We start from the raw sequence: 23,134 nt of genomic DNA, 5'->3' as shown, positions 1-23,134 counted from the left end.
GTGGTGACGAAGGCTAGTTAAAACTCTTCCATGCCATTTTCACCTGGAAAATATGCAAAGAAATGGGCTCTGTGATTGCAAAAGTAGATACCCTAGTAATTTTCCAACAGTTTTACTTTTCATTAAACAGAAGTTTAATATATTTATGTTTTCTGCTTAAAAGAGTTTGAATATGATAAATTGGGAGAGATAAGCACAATGACCAAGTGTCAAAGTTTCCAATGCAACCTTTTATTTATTGTATTTCCTTGCTATGATGTACTTTGACCCCATTCTGTGGCAGCACACAAAGGAAATATCTCAGTGGCATTTGTTGCATCACTATTTAGAAAGAAAACTGGAAGAGGGGTGTGATCAAACTTTCCAGCAAAGGAAATATGTTTCTTGTCTTGTCCATACTGCACCAACTGCTGCCACTGGGCTATAACCGTGCAGGAGCAGTGTGTGGTTAAGTGCCTTGCTCAAGGACAGACATACTGTCTCGGCTGAGGCTCCAACTAACAACCTTCAGATTGCCAGCCCAAAGCCTTAACCACTTGGCCATGCACCAACACAAGAAGATACATCTAATAAAGCAAAGAAATGATGTTCTTTGGTATTCTATCAAATTGTTAAAGAGCTTATGTAGCAAGTGTGGAGATAGCAGATCAAATGAATGCAATCTCATGTTCACCATGTGGGAGAAGATGCAGAGAAACTCTGTGGAACAGAAGCCAAATGTCTTCATGCATATAGCAACATATGTTACTCTTAACTTAAAGTATAGAGGGCATGAAAGGATTCAGGAGAAGCTTTAGAAGCTTTGCTATTCTTTTGAGTAAGTTCAGCATGCAATTGTTTATTGCATGGCCACAATCACGCTTTTCTTTAAATTTCCTTTTCAGGTGAAGTGAGTATTGGTCATTTGACATGCTAATGCAGTGATTTATAAGTGTCTAAAATGAGGAAGTTGGGAATGAGGTTGCTCTGACCTTGAATAAAGTGTCTATTTGGGATGTTTGTACTGTCAAATTCTTTCAATGAGTTGTTTAGGACAAGTTACCAGTAATGACCAAACAACTATATAAACTTATTCTCAATTGGTATGTTTTGATTAATATTTATTAGTAGGATGAAAACACAAAAAAACTGGAGATGCTGGAATCTGAAGCAATAAAAAAAGAATTTGCTGGAGAAACTCCGAAGGTTGAATGGCATCTATGTGTTTGGGGAGGGTAGGTGAAGAAGGAATTGATGATGATTCAGGCAGAGATCCTACTTCAGGACTGAGAGTGGAGAGGGGAGATAGCCAGTATAAAGAGGGGAAGGGTGATGTCAGAGAAGGGCTGCTAGATGATAGGTAAACCAAGTGACAGATGGATCAGATTGGGGAGGTTAAGGTATGGATCTGGGAGACAGAGGCATATCAGTAATAGGTAGGCACAAACAAGGAAACAAAAAAATAGATGGATCTATGGGGAGGAAAGCTGGATATAGCTGCTGGAGGGAAATAAGAGGGAATACAAAGGTTATCAGTAATGGAATCATAGGTAACAAAGATAAAAATGAAAACCATTAACAGAAAGATGAAGGATGGATGAAATCAGCTGAGGAAAGGGATCCAGTGGGTGAATTATTAAGATAGAAGTTATAGAAGATGGATGGAAGTGGGGGGGGGGGTGTGGATGAAAATGAGAGAACTGTAAAACTTACTTATCACAAGAAATTCTACTGATGCTGGAAATTCAGAGCAACACCCACAAAATGCTTGTGGAACTTGGCAGATCAGGCAGCATCTATGGAAGAACGAAGGGTCCTGATGAAGGTTCATGGCCCAAACTTCAACTGTTTATTCCTTTCCACAGATGCTGACTGACCTACTGAGTCCCAATAATATTTTGGTGGATTGTAAGGAGGGTGAAGGGTGAGTATGAGGGAGGGGGAGGGGTGGGGGGACAGAGAGAGAGAGAGAAAGAGAGAGAGGGGGAGGGGGGGAGAGAGAGAGAGAGAGAGAGAGAGATGTCAGACCACAGTGTAAGGGAAATGGTGTCAGTTTCAGCATTCATGTTACAATGTGCAATGATTCATTCAATTATGTACCCAGCATATTTTTTTTGTATGGGCTGCTAGCCAGATGCAATGGGTGACGCAGTAGTCGAGATATCCTGCAGATTTTGGTATCAAGGAAACTTCTGATATGCTTTTTTTATATGCCTGACTCACATCTACAATAACCCAAAGGCAAACAAAGGAAATATCAATGTGGCATTTTATGCATTCCTGTTCAGAAAGAAGGTGATTGTGGCGATTTTAAGAGAGGTGTGATCAAAGTTTCCAGCCACAGATACATGGTTTGAATAATCATCAGGTCAGGTCAAATAAGGCTGAAAGAGTACAGAGAAAATTAACAAGGATGTTGCTGGGTCTGGAAGACCTGAGTTATAAGGAAAGACTGTGTAGGTTATGTCTTTATTCCTTGGAACACAGAAGATTGAGAGGAGCTTTGACAGAGGTATACTAAATTATGAGGGACATAGGGTAAATGCAAGCAGGCTTTTTCTACTGAGGTTAGGTGGGACAACAACCAGAGGTCATGGGCTAAGGGTGAAAGGTGAAATGTTTAAGGGTAACATGAGAGGAAACTGCTTTACTTGAAGGGTTGTGAGAGCGTAGAATGAGCTGCCAGCACAAGAGGTACATACAAGCTCAATTTCAAAGTTTAAGTTAAGTTTGGTTACGTACATGGGTGGTAGGGGTATGAAGAGCTATGGTCCTGGTGCAGGACCATGGCAGTAGACAGTTTAAATGATTCAGCATGGACTAGATGGGCCAGAGGGCCTGTTCCTGTACTTAATTTTTCTATGTCTCTAAGTTTAGGAGTACGAGCAATCCTTTGAGCTTTGTACCATGATGGAACAAGAGATTCATCTGTGTGTATGAACCAGTGTGATGACCAGCCCTGTAGGTCACACATACTTGTTAAATGATAATGGTATTGTTTACCATTCTTTTGCAGCTGTGTTTGCTAACAACTGTACTGTATTGTAACACAGTGGTTAAAGTATTGAATTATTATTTAGAATTGTGGATTATTGATCTATGGGTAGAGGACAAATACCACCATGGCGGATGGAGAATTTAAATCAGGGTAAATTCAATAAATCTGGAATTTTGACACTTTTATCCAGTGTAGCCTACAATATGACCGCAGATATACAACCCTTACTTGCCTTCTGAAATAGCTGAATAAACTGCTCAGTTCATGGAGCAAGCAGAAATAGACAAAAATGCTTATCCTGGCAGTAATGTTACATCCTGTAACTGAATAAAAGAAAGCATGGCTGGCAAGCCTCTAACTACATAGGCATATACTAAAAGACATCTGATTATATTGGCTATCTTCAAAGACAATGATGCCAAAAGGCAGCAAGGTAGTCAATCAATGTTGTGCTAGTTTTCTGTTTATGCTGGAAGCTAGTCTCTATGAGGGTAGAAAAGGCAATGATTTAATCATGGCAGCTATGTCCAATTTAAAATCCAACTTTCTTATGGGGTAATGAGGAGAATGTGTTGCATTTTGTGATCAATAATGGACAAAACTGGCAAGGAAGGCACATTCCATCAGCCTTTTAGTGTTAGGCAAGAGAGAAGACGGACGATAACTGGAAGGAAGATAAGCCTTGCAATTTCCTGGTTACAAACTTCCTTCCATACTTTCAGGATTTTGCTTGCCTTGTGCATGACAGTGAAGAAGGGGTTTACAGTCTCAGGTTGGAACAGAACATATATATTTGCTGGATTTTGCTTCAACTTAGTCAAGAGTGAATGATCTTGCTGGATCTGATAACTGCCGTATTTGGTTCAGCTTGGTTGTAAGTTGCTCCAGTCAGCTTGCTTAGTAAACTTGTTTAATGGTACTTCTGAGTAGACAGAGCATAGGAAGCCACAGCATTCACTCTGGTTTTGGCAGTCCATGCTTTCTTGGTTTTGTCTAAGAGTAACTCCAAGACACTACTGCTAAGTCTAAATCTAAGTATTTTCTTCTCAACAATTACTATGCACAGAATTAAGGGGTTCCAGCAGTGCAGGATGCTTATCACCAAACATGATGAACTCTTCTGGATTTATTCTGACTCCAGTTTTCTTGTTAGCACATATTAAAATCTTAAGGAATTAATAAAGCTTTGATACCATATGTTACAAGTGGCTGCATAGTTCTTTTTTATAGTCACACCCATTGGCCTTCTGAAGTTTCCAATGTGATTGTGGTCCTGAGGCTATGATCATTTTCAGTAATCCAGTGTGTGTGGTTATAAATTTATGTTGGTAGCTCAGAAAATTGCTGGCAATTATTATTATATGCATTAATGGCTATACAGTATTATTCTTTGAGACAAAGCACAAGATTGCATATCGTCCTTTTTGATTGAGAGGTGTTCATCACAATGACCATTTATATATAAGGAATGGATTTTGTATTGATCAATAATAAGAGCATAAGACATAGGAGCAGAATTAGGCCATTTAGCCTATTGAGTCTGCTGTACCATTTTATCATGGCTGATCCCGGATCCTGCTCAACCCCATACACCTGCCTTCTCACAATATCCTTTGATGTCCTGACCAAGCAGGAAACTATCAACTTCCACCTTAAATATACCCACGGACCTGGCCTCCATCACTTCTTTGGCAGAGCAATCCACAGATTCACTACTCTTTGGCTAAAAAAAATTCCTCCTTGCCTCTGTTCTAAAAGGTCGCCCCTCAATTTTGAGGCTCTGCCCTCTAGTTCTGGGTACCCCATCATAGGAAACATCATCTATCATCCACCCTACCTAGTCCTTTCAACGTTATATAGGTTTCAATGAGATCCCCATGCATTCTTCTAAATTCCAGTGAGAGCTGCCAAAATGCTTCTCATATGTTAACCCCTTCATTCCCAGAATCATCCTCGTGAACCTTCTCCAGACTCTGTCCAATGACAACACAGCCTTTCTGAGATAAGGGGCCCAAAAATGTCGACAATACTTGAATGCACCCTGATTGGTGACTTATAAAGCCTCAGCATTATCTCCTTGCTTTTATATTCTATTTCCCTTGAAATAAATGCTAACATTGCATTTCCCTTCTTTACCAGACTCAACCTATAAATTAACCTTCTGGGAGTCTTGCTCGAGAACCCCTTCCTCTCATTTAGATAACAGTCTGCACTATTGTTCCCTTTACCAAAATGCATTATCATACATTTCCCAACACTGTATTCCATTTGCCACTTTTTTACCCATTCTTCCAATTTGTCTAAGTCCTGCTGCAATCGCATTGCTTCCTCAGCACTACCTAACCCTTCACCAATCTTCATATCATCCACAAACTTTGCCACAAAGCCATCAGTTCCATCAACCAAATCATTGACAAACAATGCGAAAAGCAGCAGTTCCAATGCTGACCCGAGGAACACCTCTACTCACTGACAGCGCCCCAGAAAAGGCCCCATTTATTCCCACTCGCTGCCAGGAAAAGACTTGAAACATTAACCTGCTCCGCCTTCCAGAGTTGCTGCCCAAGCTGCTGAGGATTTCCAGCATTTTCAGATTTTATTTTCGATTTCCAGTATCACCAGTACTTTTTTTTCCTAATGATGACCACTGCATGACTTTCTCTCTGACTTTTTCATTTTGAGAGTAATCCTATTGTGTATGATGGGTGAACATATGGAGCAGTTATGAAGTATCCTTGACATGAGTTTAATGTAAGCTGACAAGGCCAACACGATTTTCTTTAGAACCTTTGGGTAGGAGGTCACACTTCGGCATGCATGTACTTCAGTGTTCAATCAGAATATGAAAAAGTCATGTCCAATTACCCTTGAAATTTCTCCTTTTATCATTTAACTTGGCTTTTCATATCTGGATTCATACTAGCACTATTCATTTGCCTAAATAATATAAAAAAACCATACAATGTACTCATCTTTAGACACGTCTGAACATTTTGTCCACAGAAAATGTAACTCCAAGCTAAAAACGGTAAGATCAGAAGGCCATCTAGCTCATTGAAACCTCATTTCACTTGTTCGTCAACCGCAGTAATCTTCCTCGCATATTAAGAATTCTTTCTATGTTTGTGTCAACAGCAAATTTAGCAATAATTCCTTTATCCAAGTTAGTTAAATAAACAGCCAAAAGTTGAGGCTGCAATGGTAATTCCTGTGGCAAACTGCAAAATACATTTATTTATCAAATAAAGCCTCAATGTAACACAATCATTTATTTTCAAGGAAAAAGCACAAAGCTTCTGTTAAACGGAGTTCACTTAGACTAGAGTCTAATATTTTACCTATCCTGTTTCATGAATTCATCATTTTAGCTGTAGAATTTCTGCACATTTCTGCATACATCATCCATACATCCATCTGCAGCAAATATACTAAATTGAGTATATTTGCAGTTTGTTGTTTTTGTACACTGGTTGAACACCCAAGTTAGTGTGGTTTTTCATTGATTCTATGTAGGTTAATATTCCATATGCTCACAAGAAAATGAATTTCAAGTTTGTATATTATGACATTTATGTACATTGATAATAAGTTTACTTCGACTTTGAACAGAGAATCTCCAGCACCTCTGTAGCCCACATTTACATGAAACAGCCATCCATCAAAGATCCCACTAGCTGAGCCATGCCGACATCTTGCAGCTACCACTGGGCAGGAAGTACTGAGGCCTGATTCCCATATCACCAGATTCAAGGACAGTTACTTCTCTTCAACCAGTCAGGTCCTGAACCAACCAACCAACCACTATAATTTTGGAACACGGTGACCACTTCTATTCACTTTGCATTAAAACAGACTTCCTTTTTGTTCAAATTTTGTTCCTTTATGTAAAAACTGTATTATTTATGCTTAACATATTTTTCTTGTGAATGCTGCTATGATGTTACATGCCTGTGATACTACTGTAGGTAAGCTTCTCTTTGCAACTGTCCACACATGTATTTGTGCACATGATAATAAACATGAACGACTCTGAACGTGTGAGCTGTGGTGCAGACCAAGTGGCACATTCTCACCCGTTGCAGTAAGGTACAGGAGGAGCAGAGCATCTGAGCATTGGCAGCGGATTAATATCTGGGATAGTTCAATTAAATATGTCAAGAAAATATTTCAGCCAAATAGTTTGCAGCACCATCAGGAAGAGATTTGGGAGTTGGAAATGCCTCCTCATTTAAGGAGGGTGACATGACAAATACAGATCAATTAATCTGACATCAATATCAGGAAAGCATTATCAATTGTTTCAAGTTTGTACAATACAAAGGTCACTTTGTATTGCACCACCCTTCACAGCCACATACTCACTGTTGAAAATTGTTAGACTGAGATCATTGGTATTCCTTTTATAAATTTTAATTAGTAGAGCAAGAAAACAGAAAACTTTATTTTATAACTAAAGTGAATTTATGAAAATACATGTTAACTGACATCAAGCAATTGCTTGACAACTACAGGTATCTCACACACAATAGCAGTTTGGGTAATGGAAAGTAACTCTAACAGAATTCACAAATCACTGCCCAAAGAAGTTGACAAATAAAAATTCTGGTGGTCTGGTGCTTTTGTGATCTCCTTGGGGGTTCAGCATACTAGACTTTTGAGAGTGCAGATATGATCAAAGCAGCCATTTCTAGGGGTGGAAGCTGCATCAAGGCGTGATAGCAGAAGGTGAATCTGTGGTCGGCTCCATTGCTCCATGCCAATTAAAGAGTCAAGTAAAATTAGAATCACCAAGGACAACAGCGTTAAACCAACAGGTATGCAGCACCATCTGCCTGCATTTGACTATAAGCCCCCTCTCTTCCCCAACTACCGTCTGGTGGAAGGTGCAGGATTCTTGGGTCCCACGCTGCTAGGTTTTGGAGCAGTTGTCACCCTGCAGCCATCAGCTCCTGGATGGGCTTCACTCGCTTCAGCACTGAATGGCTCTGCAGCTGTGGATTCACTTTCAGGGACTCTGCAGTTCATATTCTGTATGTTCTGTTTATTCTTTTGATCAAGAATGAGGGCAGAGGCCAAACTGGTGTTCAGCTCATTACTCCATGAGGTTTACTCTCTTCAGCGCTGAACTGCCTCCGCAGCTGTGACCTGCAACCACCAGCATTTACTTCAACACTGAACTATCTCCGTGGCTATGTCCTACATCCATCGGGCTCCTGGATTGGCTTCACTCGTCTCAGCAGTGAACTGGTCCTGTGGCTGAGGATTCACTTTTCAAAGACTCTGTGTTATATGTTTACTGTTTTATTGTTTGCACAGTTTGTTTTTTTTTGCACGTTTGATGTTTAATGGACTTTGTTGTGTGGGTTTTTAATAAGTTTTATTGTGTTTCTTTGTCTTGTGGCTGCCTGCAAGAAGACAAATATCAAGGTTGTATACAGTATATGCACATACTTTGACAACAAATGTTCTTTGAACTTTGAAATAAACTCTCACAGAATTTATGTGGAAAATGTCAATAAATAAACCTTTTATTCAACTTATGTTTCTTGACATATGTGCAGGTGGACCAGCTTCACACTATGGAAAATCGTAGTACTGTCTTCTATGAATGCAACACGGACACCTCTGTAACAATGGGGTCATCTGTACTTGAAAATAAAATTCAAGCTACCATTATACAAAAAGAGGAATGCTGAGACAATGAAAGGAAGTGATTTTATTATTACTTGGATTATAAATCAGGACCCTAACAGAGTAACAAATATAGTTTTAGAACTCAGAGAAAAGATCATAAAATGATATTAAGATGTCCTCCAAAATGACAAAGGTAGGAAAATAAAACATATGAACAAACTCAAAGACCTGTAAATCTGCCAGCTGAAATACATATGAATAAAGATGAAAATTACTAAAGTTTCCAAAGTAGTCAGGCTTTGAGACATAACTAATAATTCATGGTTACTTGTAACAGCATATAGCAGCAGGAATTGGTTGATAGGTTGATTGTAGGCTGTGTTGAGTACATTCAGATATGTAAATTTATGACACATGTGAGGATGTATACATGTAACATAGGAGGAGCTCAAATAAACAGACCAATTCTGGAACCTACTTTAAACACACTGTTGCACCCAACACAACCTTTAAAGGGACAGTAGCCTTAAAATAACAATCATTGTTCACAACAAATAATACATGCACTGCTTTCCCTTTCTTTTCCCAAACAAACTTGAGTACAGATTTGGTTATTGTCATATATCATGGAAATAAGATCTTCAGCCCAAATTGACCAAGGTGCCCATCCAAGCCAGTCTCATTTACTGGCATTTGGCCTATACTCATCTAAACCTTCTTTTTACCCTTGTGCCTGAACATATTTATTTTAAACACTGTAACTGTAAACATAGCAACTGTAATTCTATAGCTGCCTCTGGAAGTTCTTTCCCTATGCCCACCACCCTCTGTGGGAAAATGTTTCCTTTCAATTCCCTTTTAATCTTTCTCCTCTCACCCTAAACTTTCTAGTGCCTCCTGGTTTTAGGCTCCTCTAGTCTGGGGAAAAAGACTAAGACCATCCACTTTTATATACCTCTACAAGGTTACCTTTCAGCCTACTTTACTCCAAGTCCCAGCCTATCCAGCCTGTTGTTTTAACTCAACCCCTCCATTCCCAGTTACATCCTCACGACCCTTTTCTGTACCCTTTCCAGCTGAACAACATCCTTCCTATAACTATGTAACCAGAACTGATCATAATACTGCAATTTGCCCAGATCGACGAAGGCGCCATGCCAAACACCACCTTGTCTGCCTGTGTCACATCCTTCTGGAAATTATGTACCTGTGTCCCTAGGATTCTCTGTTCAACAACATTCTCCAGGGCCCTACTATTAACTACCCTTTACCCTACTGCCAATGGATTTCAAATGTAAGAGTATCTGTCATTTATGCTTGGGTTCACACTTGCAATACAAACTTGGTTGGCTTCAGTATGATGGGACATTAAATCCTTAGAGAAAATTTAGAGGAACAAATAAACAAGAGTAGAACAGTTTAAACCCAACCCTTAAATATAACAGTGACGCAAGAAATGCGGTACAAATCCTCAGAGATTTCACTCACTCAACTGGATCAAACACTGACCCAAGTCCTTACAATGAAAGTGTAATGCTTATTGATCTTGGAATCGCCAGGTGCTCTAAAACATAAGGCACATGCCTGATTGGCAGTACATTCACAAATAAGCTACAAAAAAACCTGGAGAAATGTTCAATGCTCAGTATTACATAATTATCACTTATCACTCAGAGGCACAATGAGCACATTCAGATATGAAAGATCCTCTCCACAGAGCAGATTTACATTTTCAACTTGGTCTGTTTAATGATAGGAGCTATCCTGTTCTGAAATTCTTCACCAAACCACAAACCTCTTCTTCAGGTGTACTCAGGATTATGGGCACAGAAGAGAAACTGGTAAAGGCTGAGATCAGTAATGATCATACTGAAAGACAGGGCTGGCTTGAGGGTCCTGACGACTTACACTTGTTCCTGTTTTGTGGTATTTTTGAGATTCTCACTGGACACATCACATTGACTATTCTTGAAATATATCTAGACTCACTTCAAAATTGAAGATAGTGGCAAAACCCTGAAGGGCAAGACCCTGAAGGTAAGGGAAAAATGACTGATGTTCTCCTGTCTAGTGGGAGTTATTGATTTCACTGCTTCCACAAAATCTTATCTGTTGTAGGTACTAGAGAAAACAGAGGCCTTCAACAAGGTAGTTAAATAATTTTGAGGAACTTTTAGTCCTTTCTTGCCAGACCCCTTCCTTCTCATTCAATGCTGTAGAAGTATCTCTCCTGCAGCCTTAGGATTTTTCACCTTTGAATTTGTTGGCCTTCTCTTGGTAGTGACAATTACTACTTGTCCTGTTGAGTTCCTGTTGCAGATTGTTTGTTGCAACATACATCATCCATCAGACAAGACAGTCCAGACAATGCATCAAATGTACTTAATGAAATATTCTGATTCTGTAACTGAAATAGCCTGCCAAAAAAATTTCTCCTGACGTACAAAATGTAGTCTAAACAGCTGAGACTATATAAATACATTTTTTTTCTGACTCTGTTCCACTCAGACAATTGAAATATTGGTTGAAATTTTGAATCTTTAGTTTGCTGCTCAGAAGCAATGGTTGCTCAGCCTTATAACCTCAACATTTGAGAGAACTGTATATAGCAACATGTAGATTAGATGTAATAGCCACAAGATCTGAATAATCATATTTTTCAACACAATAAAGAAGTTCAGCATAATTTTATTAATGAGAAATCATGTTCTGAAAATGTATTTCAGTTCTTTAAGGATAAAACTAACAGGGCAGAAAAGAGAGGCTAGTCACCGTAGTGCGTTTATATTTCCAAATGCATTTAAGAATGTGCCACATACAGATTCAGGGCTCAGTGGTAGGAAGATCATTTATCAGCCTTGATTAACTAAAAGTAAACAGGGAGTTGAATAACAAGGTATATTCTAATTCATGAGTTGTGCAACTTACAATCTATTTTACATCCAGAAGGGACTGAGTGAGTATATACTGTCTGCTGACAGTACCAAAACAGATGGTTAAGTAAGTTGTATGGAAGATGTAAAAGCCTTGAAATTATTTTCTTACACTGATGTTAAAATTGGATTTTAAATCATCTATTTATAAAATTCTCATAAAGACTGGAGCGCTTAGTTGAAAGACTGACAAAACAGCTTAATTGGGTTACTTTTGGTAACACTTTTGTATCAGATTCAGAGAGGCATTCTCTATTGATATATTGCAAATTTTTGCAGTTGCTGGCTGGCATTTAACGTCATGGGTAGAATCTTTGCAGTGAATATTTAAAAGGTCTTACAAACATCTCACCTAGAGGTGACCATAGGTTCTGAACGGTTGTATGTTACAACTTTGGAAAGGAATGGATGGCAGTTTCTTGGTAGGGGGAGGGGGTGGTCAAAAGAACCTAGACAAGCTGCTGAAGAATAGAAGCATCACAGGCATGATTGTTGTGCAAGGACTCCACAGAGATCCTCCAAAACAGCAGCTGGTATGTCTTGGCATGGGATTGCTACGGAAGTCCTTGTAAGTATGTGCACATCCCATGAATACCAGAATACTGGAGAAATTTACCATTTAAATGCAAAGGCCTATGCCCACTCTCCTTGTTCCTGTGCATTGAAGTTTTCTCTCCTTCCATATGAGGCTGAGAGAGCTTCCCTATTGAAGCACAGCAGGAATCCTGGAGACATAGCAGAAATTATCAGCTTGGAGTAATACTTGGGCTAGGGAGCTTCAAGCTACTGTTGTCCTTGAATGCAACTTGAAGCTTTTTAGCTTCAAAATACAAAACAATTTAGGCACTGCAACTCAAACTGATTTTGATCAATTTAACAGGGTACTATGGTTAAATGAAGTAATTCCTCTGCATGGCTGTCTGGACTAGCTGGTATAGAAAGAAACGAACCTGTTGTTTGAGCTGTTGCACCAATCTATCCTTCTCCCTCTTCAATGATGCCACCTCCTCCTGTGTCTTCTTTTTCTTAGATGAGGAGAGTTCCAGTAGAGCAATATTAGCGTCCTTCTCACTGATGGCTGCTAGTAGTGCTTCTTGTCTGAAAGATGATGGGCAACTTTAGAGAATCAACAATCACAAAATACTTCAGGAATGAATATCAGCTGCACAAAATAAACTATAAAGGTGAACAAGCATGAGCAATATTTTTTCTATCACAGAATGTTAAAGTATTCAGCAACTCGGGCAGCATCTCTACATAGAGAAACAAGGCTGAAACGATCTGAGGTTGAATATATTTCCCGTAGAACAGTGTCAGAAATAAAACAACTTCACAAAACTAAAAATGGTCAGGGGAGGAGAGAACATAAAGTCTGGAGCAAAAGGCAAAAGAGAATAAATGGCAGGGGGCTGATAATGGATGGTGAAAACTGGTAAAGGAATTAATAATAGAAAATCAGAAAGGAGATAGTGAAAATAAGAGGTAGAATAATTATTTTAAAAAACTGTGAAAACAGGCAATGTGAAATGAAAGATAAAAATTTGAAATTGTAGATTGTTCAGTGCTGAGTGCAGAAGGTTGCATCATACCCAAAACAGCAATGCAGCATTGTCCTTTATGGTGCAGGTTTGTTAGAGTAGTGCAGAAAAATGGAGACGGTCAGATCTGTGTGAGAAGCCAGATAGAAAAATGGGAAGGAAAAATAAAGTGAAAGGCAAACGAATGACACTTTAGGAATTCCTGTTTGGGTCCTCTCCTTGTAGAGTTTGAATGTTTTCCTCATGATCAACTTATGTGGTTTCCTCTGGGAGTTTTGATTTCCCTACTGCATTCCCACAACATGCTGGTAGATTAACTTGATGTCATAAATTATTCCTTAGGGTAGGGAAACAGCAAAAAGACTAAAAAAGGATTTGAGGAGGATGCATGAGAGTGGATTGCGAGGGTAAAGGGGGAGAAAAGGAGGAAAAGAGACTAATGCAGTTCCTCTCTGTGACTGAGCAAGGACCTAATGGACCGATTAGCCTCTGCTATAGGTATAAGGAAGCTTTGAATGTTAGGTAGTTATAGAATATTGTTGCTGCTACCAGAGAGCAAACGAATGACAACAGCAAGTGGAGTTTACTTTTAAAAACAGCAGTCCAGTTAGCATAGCATAGCATTTAAAAGACACTTTTTTCTATGATTGTTTACCAAATATTACAGGAGGAATGGAAACGGGATAACCCCTATTGACATCGATGGATCTGGGCTTGAGAGGGTAAACAGCTTTAAGTTGCTCGGCATCCACATCACCAAGGACCTCACGTGGTCTGTACATACCAGCTGTGTGGTGAAAAGGCACAACAGACGGTTGAGGAAGTTTGGTATAGGCCCCCAAATCCTAAGAACTTTCTACAAGGGCACAATTGAGAGCATCCTGACTGGTTGCATCACTGCCTGGTATGGGAACTGTACCTCCCTTAATCTCAGGATTCTGCAGAGAGTGGTGCGGACAGCCCAGCGCATCTGTAGTTGTGAACTTCCCATGATTCAGGACATTTACAAAGACAGGTGTGAAGAAAGGGCCCGAAGGATCTTTGGAACCCAGGTCACCCCAACCACAATCTATTTCAGCTGCAACCATCCAGGAAATGGTACTGCAGCATAAAAGCCAGGACCAAAAGGCTCCGGGACAGCTTCTTCCACCAGGCTATCAGACTGATGAACTCACATTGATTTGAGTGTATTTCTATTACATTGACCGTTCTATTTTTTATAAATTATTATACATTACTATGATTGCACATTTAGATGGAGATGAAACATAAAGATTTTTACTCCTCATGTATGTGAAGGATGTAAGAAATAAAGTCAATCAATTCAATTCAATGAATTGCAGAACTATGTGCATATCAGTAACTATTATATTTTCTGCACATTGACACTAAATTTCCTGTATATTGTGGTTAAAGTTTCACTGGCACAGGTAGAAGTTGACCTGCTGTTCAGAAACATAGAAAATACAGCACAATACAGGCCTTTCGGCCCATAAAGCTGTGCCGAACATGTCCTTACCTTAGAAATTACCTAGGGTTACCTATTTTTCTGAGCTCCATGTTTAAGCTATTGCACCATTGTCGTTCATTAAAAGACCTGTATTTGTATTCCTCCCAATATTGGAAATCTCTTCTGGCACTGATCTTTGGTTAATTAGGTTATTATGTCATTGACTACCTCCATGGCATTCATGATGTGATACCCCAACATACATATGATGGTATCTCAATGAAATACCTGCTTCAAATGTATACTTTGGAAAATAAATCAGTCTTTTCAAAACTAAATTCTGGCAAGCAAATCAGCCTTTCAGAAAATGTCATTTATTCAATATTAATCATGGATATTGCCTAAAGGACATAGGCATCTAGATATCAGTAATATCAACAGGAGATGCTGCTGAATGAAGGCAACATTCGCCATCAAAGATACCCACCATCTGGACCATGCCATCTTTTTTGCAGCTACCATTGGGCTGGAAGTATAAAATGCTTGAAGTCCTACACCACTTGGTTCAAGAACAGCTACTTCCCTTCAATCATTCAGTTCTTGAACCAACTAGCATAGTCCCAGTTACTATTGCTTAGTAACTCTACAACCATTCTGATCACTTTGCACTAGAATGAATTTTTTTGTTGTAATTGTGTATAATTTTTGGTGGTTGTTTCTTGTGAATGCTGCTTATGTGATGTTATGTGCCTGTTGTGCTGCTACAAGTAAGCCTTTCATTACCTCTATGCATAATGTACCTGTACATATAACAATCAATTTGAATTGGACATTGATCTAAGTGTAGAAATTGGATTAAGAAGAAACAAATCTGCACCTGTTTTAAAAAATACATTTTGTGCATATTTTACCATTTTGCGCTACTTCCTGTGAAAGTTCCATTTATCAGGATAATGGACTGGGCAATTCTCGTCATAATTCATCCCAATGCTTGCAACATTTCATGGTCACATTAAGCGCTTCAATAATGTTATCAATGAGTGTGGCATAAGTTTCAGACTTACTGATCAAAGTTAAAGGTGACCTGTGACCAACTGTAAAAATTTGTTTGATACAGAGCAAATAACCAGATACAGCAATGGGTAAGAGGTAGGATATAAAAGTTAGGGGGAAGGATGAAACACAACAGGAGGAAGACTACAAAGAAAATCACATCACAATATTAGGAGGCAAATTTAGAAATGGGAGCAATTCTGTTCATGAACTGCAAGGCATATTGTTGTTTGAAAGAGTATTGTGAGGAATGTCTAAACCAACATGCCTTCTCAATGCGAAGTCAATGAAACATTTTGAGTTAAATAAACAAAGCCAATTTAATTTTTCCTTCATATTATGTATTTGAGGTTAACCTTTGGATCATTCTTTGATAACAAAAAATATAACTTATTGGAAAAAGCAATTTTTCAGTTTGATAAACAAAATCACTATGTTTATTTTACTATGGTTGGCAAAGACTGACAATGATTGATTCAGAAAGTCAGTGATCTAATCTTGGCTTAAAAGGTTAGGTGTATTTAGCTAGTTAAACATCTAATTACAGATAATATCTGTGCGACTCCAAGAGGAGTATAATAAAAAGTGAGTAAGCAGGCTAGGTCGCGATACAGAGGGTTGGAGTCAGGGATTCATCATATTGGCAGTTCGTACTTCCTGCCTTCAGAGACATGACTTTCAAAATTTAAGCTAAATTTATTACTGAAGTACATATTTGTCACCACATACTGTACTACCTTGAGATTGATTTTCCTGCAGGCATTTATAGGAAATAAAGAAATTTCAAAACTATAAACAACAAAGACTCGCAAACAACCAATGCGCACAAGACAAATTGTACAAATAATAAAATAAGTAAATAAATAATACTGAGTTATCAAGTCCTTGAAAGTGAGTCTATAGGTTGTGGAGTCAGTTCAGTGTTAAGATGAGTGAAGTTATCCACATTGGTTCAGGGGCCTGATGGTTCAAAGGTAATAATTGTATCTGAATCTGGTATTGTGGGACCCAAGGCTCCTGTAGTAACGAGAAGAGAACACTGCCTGGATGATTGGGGTGGGGTGGGGTGGGGTCCTTGTTGATGGGTGTTGTTTCGTAAATGTGTTGTTCACATTTACCTTGTAAATGTGCTTTATGACAAGGAAGGTTTTGCCCATCTTGGACTGGGCTTGTAGACTTTTCTGTTATTGGGCTGTTACGAATGTGGAGCAACTCTGAGGGGCCGAAGGGTACAAAGTCGCCCCTTCCTTTTTGAGAATTGCAAGATCGCTATTATTTCAGGTCTGAGACTCAGGAAATGAGAGAGATACACATCATGTCAATAATGAGAGAGCGAGACGCAGGATCACAGCAAAGGCAGTTGCCATAGACAACGCAGAATACACAAGGTAGGGGAATGCCTCCTAACAAAAGCAGAACGGAACCACTGATTACTGCTATTGTCTCTTGGAGAAGGAATTGTGTATTGAGTACTGTACTATTCATTGAAACCCCTCAGGGGGCAACCAGAATGGTCTGGTTGAGGGATTGCATCATCCCAATCTGATTCACATCTGAGACCCCGTGAGTGAGGATAAAAGACGGGTCTGGGGAACACCCCTTTAGACGCACTAGGAGAAACGCTAGAAATCCTGTGACAGCGTTTGAGAGCGAAAGCCAGTGGGAGCTCGTGTGTGTCCTCCCTTGCCTGGGTGGCGGGCTCATCACGGAACGGTCTAGCTAAAGGACGGATACGGATCAAGACCGTACCAAGGAAAGTCGGCAAGTTTTTCTTTTTCTCTCTCTCCAACAATTACAACACAGCGACGAACAAACGGCTGCAGCCTGTGTGAACTAAAGCGAACTTTAGATTTCCATCGGACAATTCATTATCCCCTAGACAACGATAGAGCTTGTTTCTTATTGATTATTATTATACCCGCACTTTTAGGTTTAGTATTGACGATGTATATTATCTGTATATTTGCATTGATATTATTTTTGTGTATTTTTACTAATAAATACTGTTAAAAATAGTATCACCAGACTCCAACGGACATCTCTATCTTTGCTGGTAAGTAACCCAGTTACGGGGTTCGTAACAGGGCATTGGTGCTTCTATACCAGACTGTGATGTAACCAGTATGGACTTAAGCTTGGAAACCAATACCTAAAGTAAAGTGCTCTGACTTCAAAGGTTATTAATAGGTTTCACAGAGAATGGGGCAAGACATTCTCATAAGAGTTCCCTTACGTTGGAGCTGCTGAGGTCAGATGCTCTGCTTTTTTGTGAAAGATGAAGCCAACTCTCAGGACGGCCAGCTCAAAGTCTTAAGCAGTATAAGTGTGCCCCAGCACTTATGATGTATGTTTGTGGATACTCCACTATCTAAACCCTGAGAATTTCAGCAAGGCCATGGCAGAATTTCATAACAAATTAAATCACAAAATATAAGATAGAATGCTATCCTTACCTTCTCCAAGCGAATGCTTTGGGGAAAGCAAACTTATCAGAAATAACCACATTGAAAGCACATGGCAGGCTAGTTGCTTCTACAAGGCTATTCTTATATTATCAGGGTACACCCAATTTTTACAAGTTAATGGTGCACTGCAAAAGAAAAACTGGCTCCTTATTGATGCTGAAATTTGAGTGCCACTGAAAGAAATGAATAAAAGAAAGACTACTTGGTATGTAACATCAGAATACTTTTTCCTCAAGAGACCAATGCAACTTGGCAGGGGACGTTAATAAGAATAAACTATATCTACATTACCTACAGATCATGAAAAAAAATGAGGAAGTTACTTTTAGGTCAGTGAATCTGTGTTAGGAAGATGAGCAGCGGAGCATCAAGATTACATCCTTCCTCATTAAAACTAGCTTATAACATTTTTGCATGAATAATTATATGTTAATTAAGGGCAAGCCCCAGGCAAGGAATGTTAAACTCATGATCATTTTTGTTCATGGAGTCAATGCAAAATAACATAACTTCATAGTATTTTGCTGCTGAGGTAATGTGGGGTGGGGGGGACTGCAATGAAACATGGTGTCTATTCAAATATTTATGATTACTTGACAGCAAAAAGACATTTTCAGTTTTTCCTGAATGGAGATTCCCCCCACTCTTAACAGAGAAACTATAACTATTAGAATAACAGAGTAACAAAAAGTAGCAATTTCCTGTAATAAACACAAGTGATGTTGCAGATGCTGGAAATCCTGAGCAACACACACTAAATGCTGGAGGAATTTAGCAGGCCAGGCAGCATCTATGGATATGAATTAACAGTTGATGTTTCGAGCTAAGACCCTCCTGGAAGATTGGAAAGGGAAGGGGAAGGTACTAGAACCATAGAACATTACAGCACAGAAACAGGCCTTTTGACCCTTCTTGACTGTGCCAAACCATTTTTCTGCCTGGTCCCACTGACCTGCACCTGGACCATATCCCTCCATACCCCTCTCATCCATGTACCTGTCCAAGTTTTTCTTAAATGTTAAAAGTGAGCCCGCATTTACTACTTCATCTGGCAGCTCATTCCACACTCCCACCACTCTCTGTGTGAAGAAGCCCCCCCCCCCCCAATGTTCCCTTTAAACTTTTCCCCCTTTACCCTTAACCCACGTCTTCTGGTTTTTTTCTCCCCTAGCCTCAGTGGAAAAAGCCTGCTTGCATTCACTCTATCTATACCCATCATAATTTTATACACCTCTATCAAATCTCCCCTTATTCTTCTACGCTCCAGGGAATAAAGTCCTAACCTATTCAACCTTCCTCTGTAACTCAGTTTCTCAAGTCCCGGCAATATCCTTGTAAACCTTCTCTGCACTCTTTCAACCTTATTAATATCCTTCCTATAATTCTGTACACAATACTCCAAATTCAGCCTCACCAATGCCTTATACAACCTCACCATAACGTTCCAACTTGTATACTTAATACTTTGATTTATAAAGGCCAATGTACCAAAAGCTCTCTTTACTACCCTATCTACCTGTGATGCCACTTTTAGGGAATTTTGTATCTGTATTTGCAGATCCCTCTGTTCAACTGCACTCCTCAGTGCCCTACCATTTATCTTGTATGTTCTACCTTGGTTTGTCCTTCCAAAGTGCAATATCTCACACTTGTCTGTATTAAACTCCATCTGCCATTTTCAGCACATTTTTCCAGCTGGTCCAAATCCCTCTGCAAGCTTTGAAAACCTTCCTCACTGTCCACTACACCTCCAATCTTTGTATCACCAGCAAATTTGCTGATCCAATTTACCACATTATCATTCAGATCATTGATATAGATGACAAATAACAATGGACCCAGCACTGAGCCCTGTGGCACACCACTAGTCACAGGCCTCCACTACCACTCTCTGACTCCTCCCACTGAGCCAATGTCTAATCCAATTTACTACCTCACCATGTATACCTAGCGACTGAATCTTTCTAACTAACCTCCCATGCGGGACCTTGTCAAAGGCCTTACTGAAGTCCATGTATACAGCATCCACTGCCTTCCTTTCATCCACTTTCCTGGTAACCTCCTCGAAAAACTCTAATAGATTGGTTAAACATGACCTACCACACACAAAGCCATGTTAACTCTCCCTAATAAGTCCCTGTCTATCCAAATACTTGTAGATCCCATCTCTTAGTACTCCTTCCAATAATTTACCTACTACAGATGTCAAAATTACCAGCCTATAATTTCCCGGATTACTTTGAGAGCCTTTTTTAAATAACGGAACAACATGAACAACTCCAATCCTCTGGATCCCCACCCATAGATACTGACAATTTAAATATATCTGCCAGGGCCCCTGCAATTTCAACACTAGTCTCCTTCAAGGTCCGAGGGAATACCCTGTCAGGTCCTGGGGATTTATCTACTCTGATTTGCCTCAAGATAGCAATCACCTCCTCCTCTTCAATCTATAGAGGTTCCATGACCTCACTAGTTGTTTGCCTTATTTCTATTGCAATTCATGTAATATTTGTTATTGTTGCATATTTCAACAGAACCTCCTGATTCTTGAACCTAGTTCTTCAACAAATAAAGGCAAGTATACCAAATGCCTTCTCTACCATTCTATCAACCAGTGTAACTACTTTCAGGGAGTTATAGACCTGGACCCTAAGATCCCTCCACTCATCAACACTGCTCAGTGTCTAACCATTAACAATGCATTTTTCCTTTATCTTTGATCTCGTAAAGTATACCACTTCACATCTGGCTGGATTACACTCCAACACATATTTCTTGATTTGTATCTGTAAGTAATCTTTGTCCCACTGATTCTTTTGGCATTCTTCTATGATGTTAGCTACAGCAGTGCCAATCTTCGTACCATTTGCAAACTTACTAACTTCCTCGTCGACATTTTTATTCAGGTTATTTATATATCACAAGCAGCAGAGGTCTCTGTACAGATTCCTGTGGAAGACTACTAGTTACAGAATAAGTCCCACTGACCACTCCTCTGTTTTCTTTGGGGAAACAGATTCCCAACAGCCAGTCCATTGTGGGTCCCATGTGTCTTAACCTTGCAGATGAGAATTCCGTGTGCAATCTGGTCAAGTGTCTTACCAAAATCTATATAGGCAATAACAACAGGATTATCTTCATCACCTTCTTGAAAAACTCAATGAAATTAGTGAGACATGACTTGTCCTACAAAGACTGGCTGACTGTTGCTGATTAGACTATGATTTTCCAGGAGTATAGTTCCCAGCGTTATCTTTATTTTTCTTCTTGAACAACATTAGTTACCTGCCAAAATATGCTAAGGAAGACACAAGGATATTGGGCAATGCCTCAGTAATCCCATTTCTTGATTCTCTCAATATCCTGGGGTATATCCCTAATTATGTAAATTAATGATTTTCACAGAATCAGGTTTATTATCAACGATAATAAACTTGATTCTGATTCTGATATCCTATTAGGCCCTGGGGACTTACTCAACTTAATGTTAAACACAATCTCCTTCATCTTGAAATGCCCTAGCAGGCAGCACATTTATTTCCCTATCCTCTATATCCTTCTCCATGGTAAATACTGATGCAAAGTACTCTGTATATGCTTTCTGAACATAGACATCACTAATTGCTGAAAGTGCACAGCTATAATGGAAGGAATACAGGGACAGACTATTTTCTGAACGGGGAGGAAATTCTGAGATTAGAGGCGCAAAGGGGCTTGGAAATCTTCTTGCAGGATTCCCTAAAGGTTAATTTGCACGTTGATTCAGTCGTAAGGAAGGCAAATACAACGTTAGCATTCCTACAGAGACAACTAGAATATAAAAGTAAGGATATAATGCTGAGGATTTATAAAGAATTGATCAGACCATACTTGAAGCTATGGGCCCCTTAACTAACAAAGAATAAGACCTTAAGATATAGGAACAGAATTAGGCCATACAGCCCATCCAGGCTGCTCCATCAATCCATCATAGCTGATCCTGGATCCCACTCAACCCCATTCACCTGTCTTCTCACCATCTCCTTTAATGTACTGACTAAACAGGAAACTATCAACTTCTGCCTTAAATATACCCATGGACTTGGCCTCACCACAGTCTGTGGTGGAGCATTCCACAGATTCACTACACTCTGGCTAAAAATACTCCTCCACACCTCTATTATAAAAAGGCATCCCTCAATTCTGAGGTTGTGCCCTCTAATTCTGGATTCCCCCACCACAGGAAAAATCCTCTCCACACCCACCCCATCTAGTCTTGTCAACGTTGGTAGGTTTCAATGAGTTCCCCAGCGGACTACTAAATTCCAGTCAGCACAGGCCAAAGCTGCCATACGCTCCTCATATGTTAACCACCTCATTCACAGAATGATCCTCGTAAACCTCCTTTGGGCTCTCTCCAATGACAACACATCCTTTCTGAGATATGGGGCTCAAAACTGTTGACAATATTCCAAGTGCAGCCACTAGTGTCTAATAGAGCCTCAGCATTATCCCCTTGCTTTTATATTCTATTCCCCTTGAAATAAATGCCAACATTGCATTTGTCTTCTTTACCATGGACTCAACCTGTAAAGTAACCTTCCAGGAGTTTTGCTTGAAGACCCTCTGCACCTCTGTTGTTTGAACCTTCTCCACATTTAGATAATAGTCGGCACTATTGTTCCCTTTACCAAAATACTCTGTCATACATTTCTCAACACTGTATTCCATCTGCCACTTTTTTGCCCATTCTTCCAACTTGTCTAAGTCCTGCTGCAATCGCATTGCTTCCTCAGCCTACCTCCCCCTCCACCTGTCTTTGTATCATCCGCAAACTTTGCCAGAAAACCATCAATTCCATTATCCAAATTGGTGACAAACAATGTGAACAGCAGTAGTCCTAATACTGACACCTGAGGAACATCACTAGTCACTGGCAGCCAATCAGAAAAGGCCTCTTTATTCCCACACACTGCCTCCAGCCTGTCAGCCATTCCTCTATGCATGCCAGTATCTTTCCTATAACACCATAGAATTTTATCTTGTTAAGCAGCCTCATGTGTGGCACCTTATCAAATGTCTTCTGAAGATCCAAGTAAATG

The 23,134-nt window shown here is 39.6% G+C and overlaps 1 protein-coding gene across 3 annotated transcripts in view; it reads right to left on the bottom strand.

The window, feature by feature from the left end:
• Window positions 1–23,134, bottom strand: part of LOC140734775 (ELKS/Rab6-interacting/CAST family member 1-like) — a 766,434-nt gene that overhangs the window by 266,208 nt on the left and 477,092 nt on the right. For all 3 annotated transcript variants that reach the window (XM_073059261.1, XM_073059262.1, XM_073059263.1), the window contains one exon: window positions 12,495–12,642. In XM_073059261.1, the coding sequence (XP_072915362.1) occupies window positions 12,495–12,642 (148 nt within the window). The remainder of the gene's footprint in view (window positions 1–12,494; window positions 12,643–23,134) is intronic.

This window comes from Hemitrygon akajei, chromosome 10 (genome assembly GCF_048418815.1).
Source record: "Hemitrygon akajei chromosome 10, sHemAka1.3, whole genome shotgun sequence".
Taxonomy (NCBI): domain Eukaryota; kingdom Metazoa; phylum Chordata; class Chondrichthyes; order Myliobatiformes; family Dasyatidae; genus Hemitrygon; species Hemitrygon akajei.
Note: the sequence above shows the minus strand (reverse complement) of the source record. Positions and strands in the feature narration are given on the sequence as shown.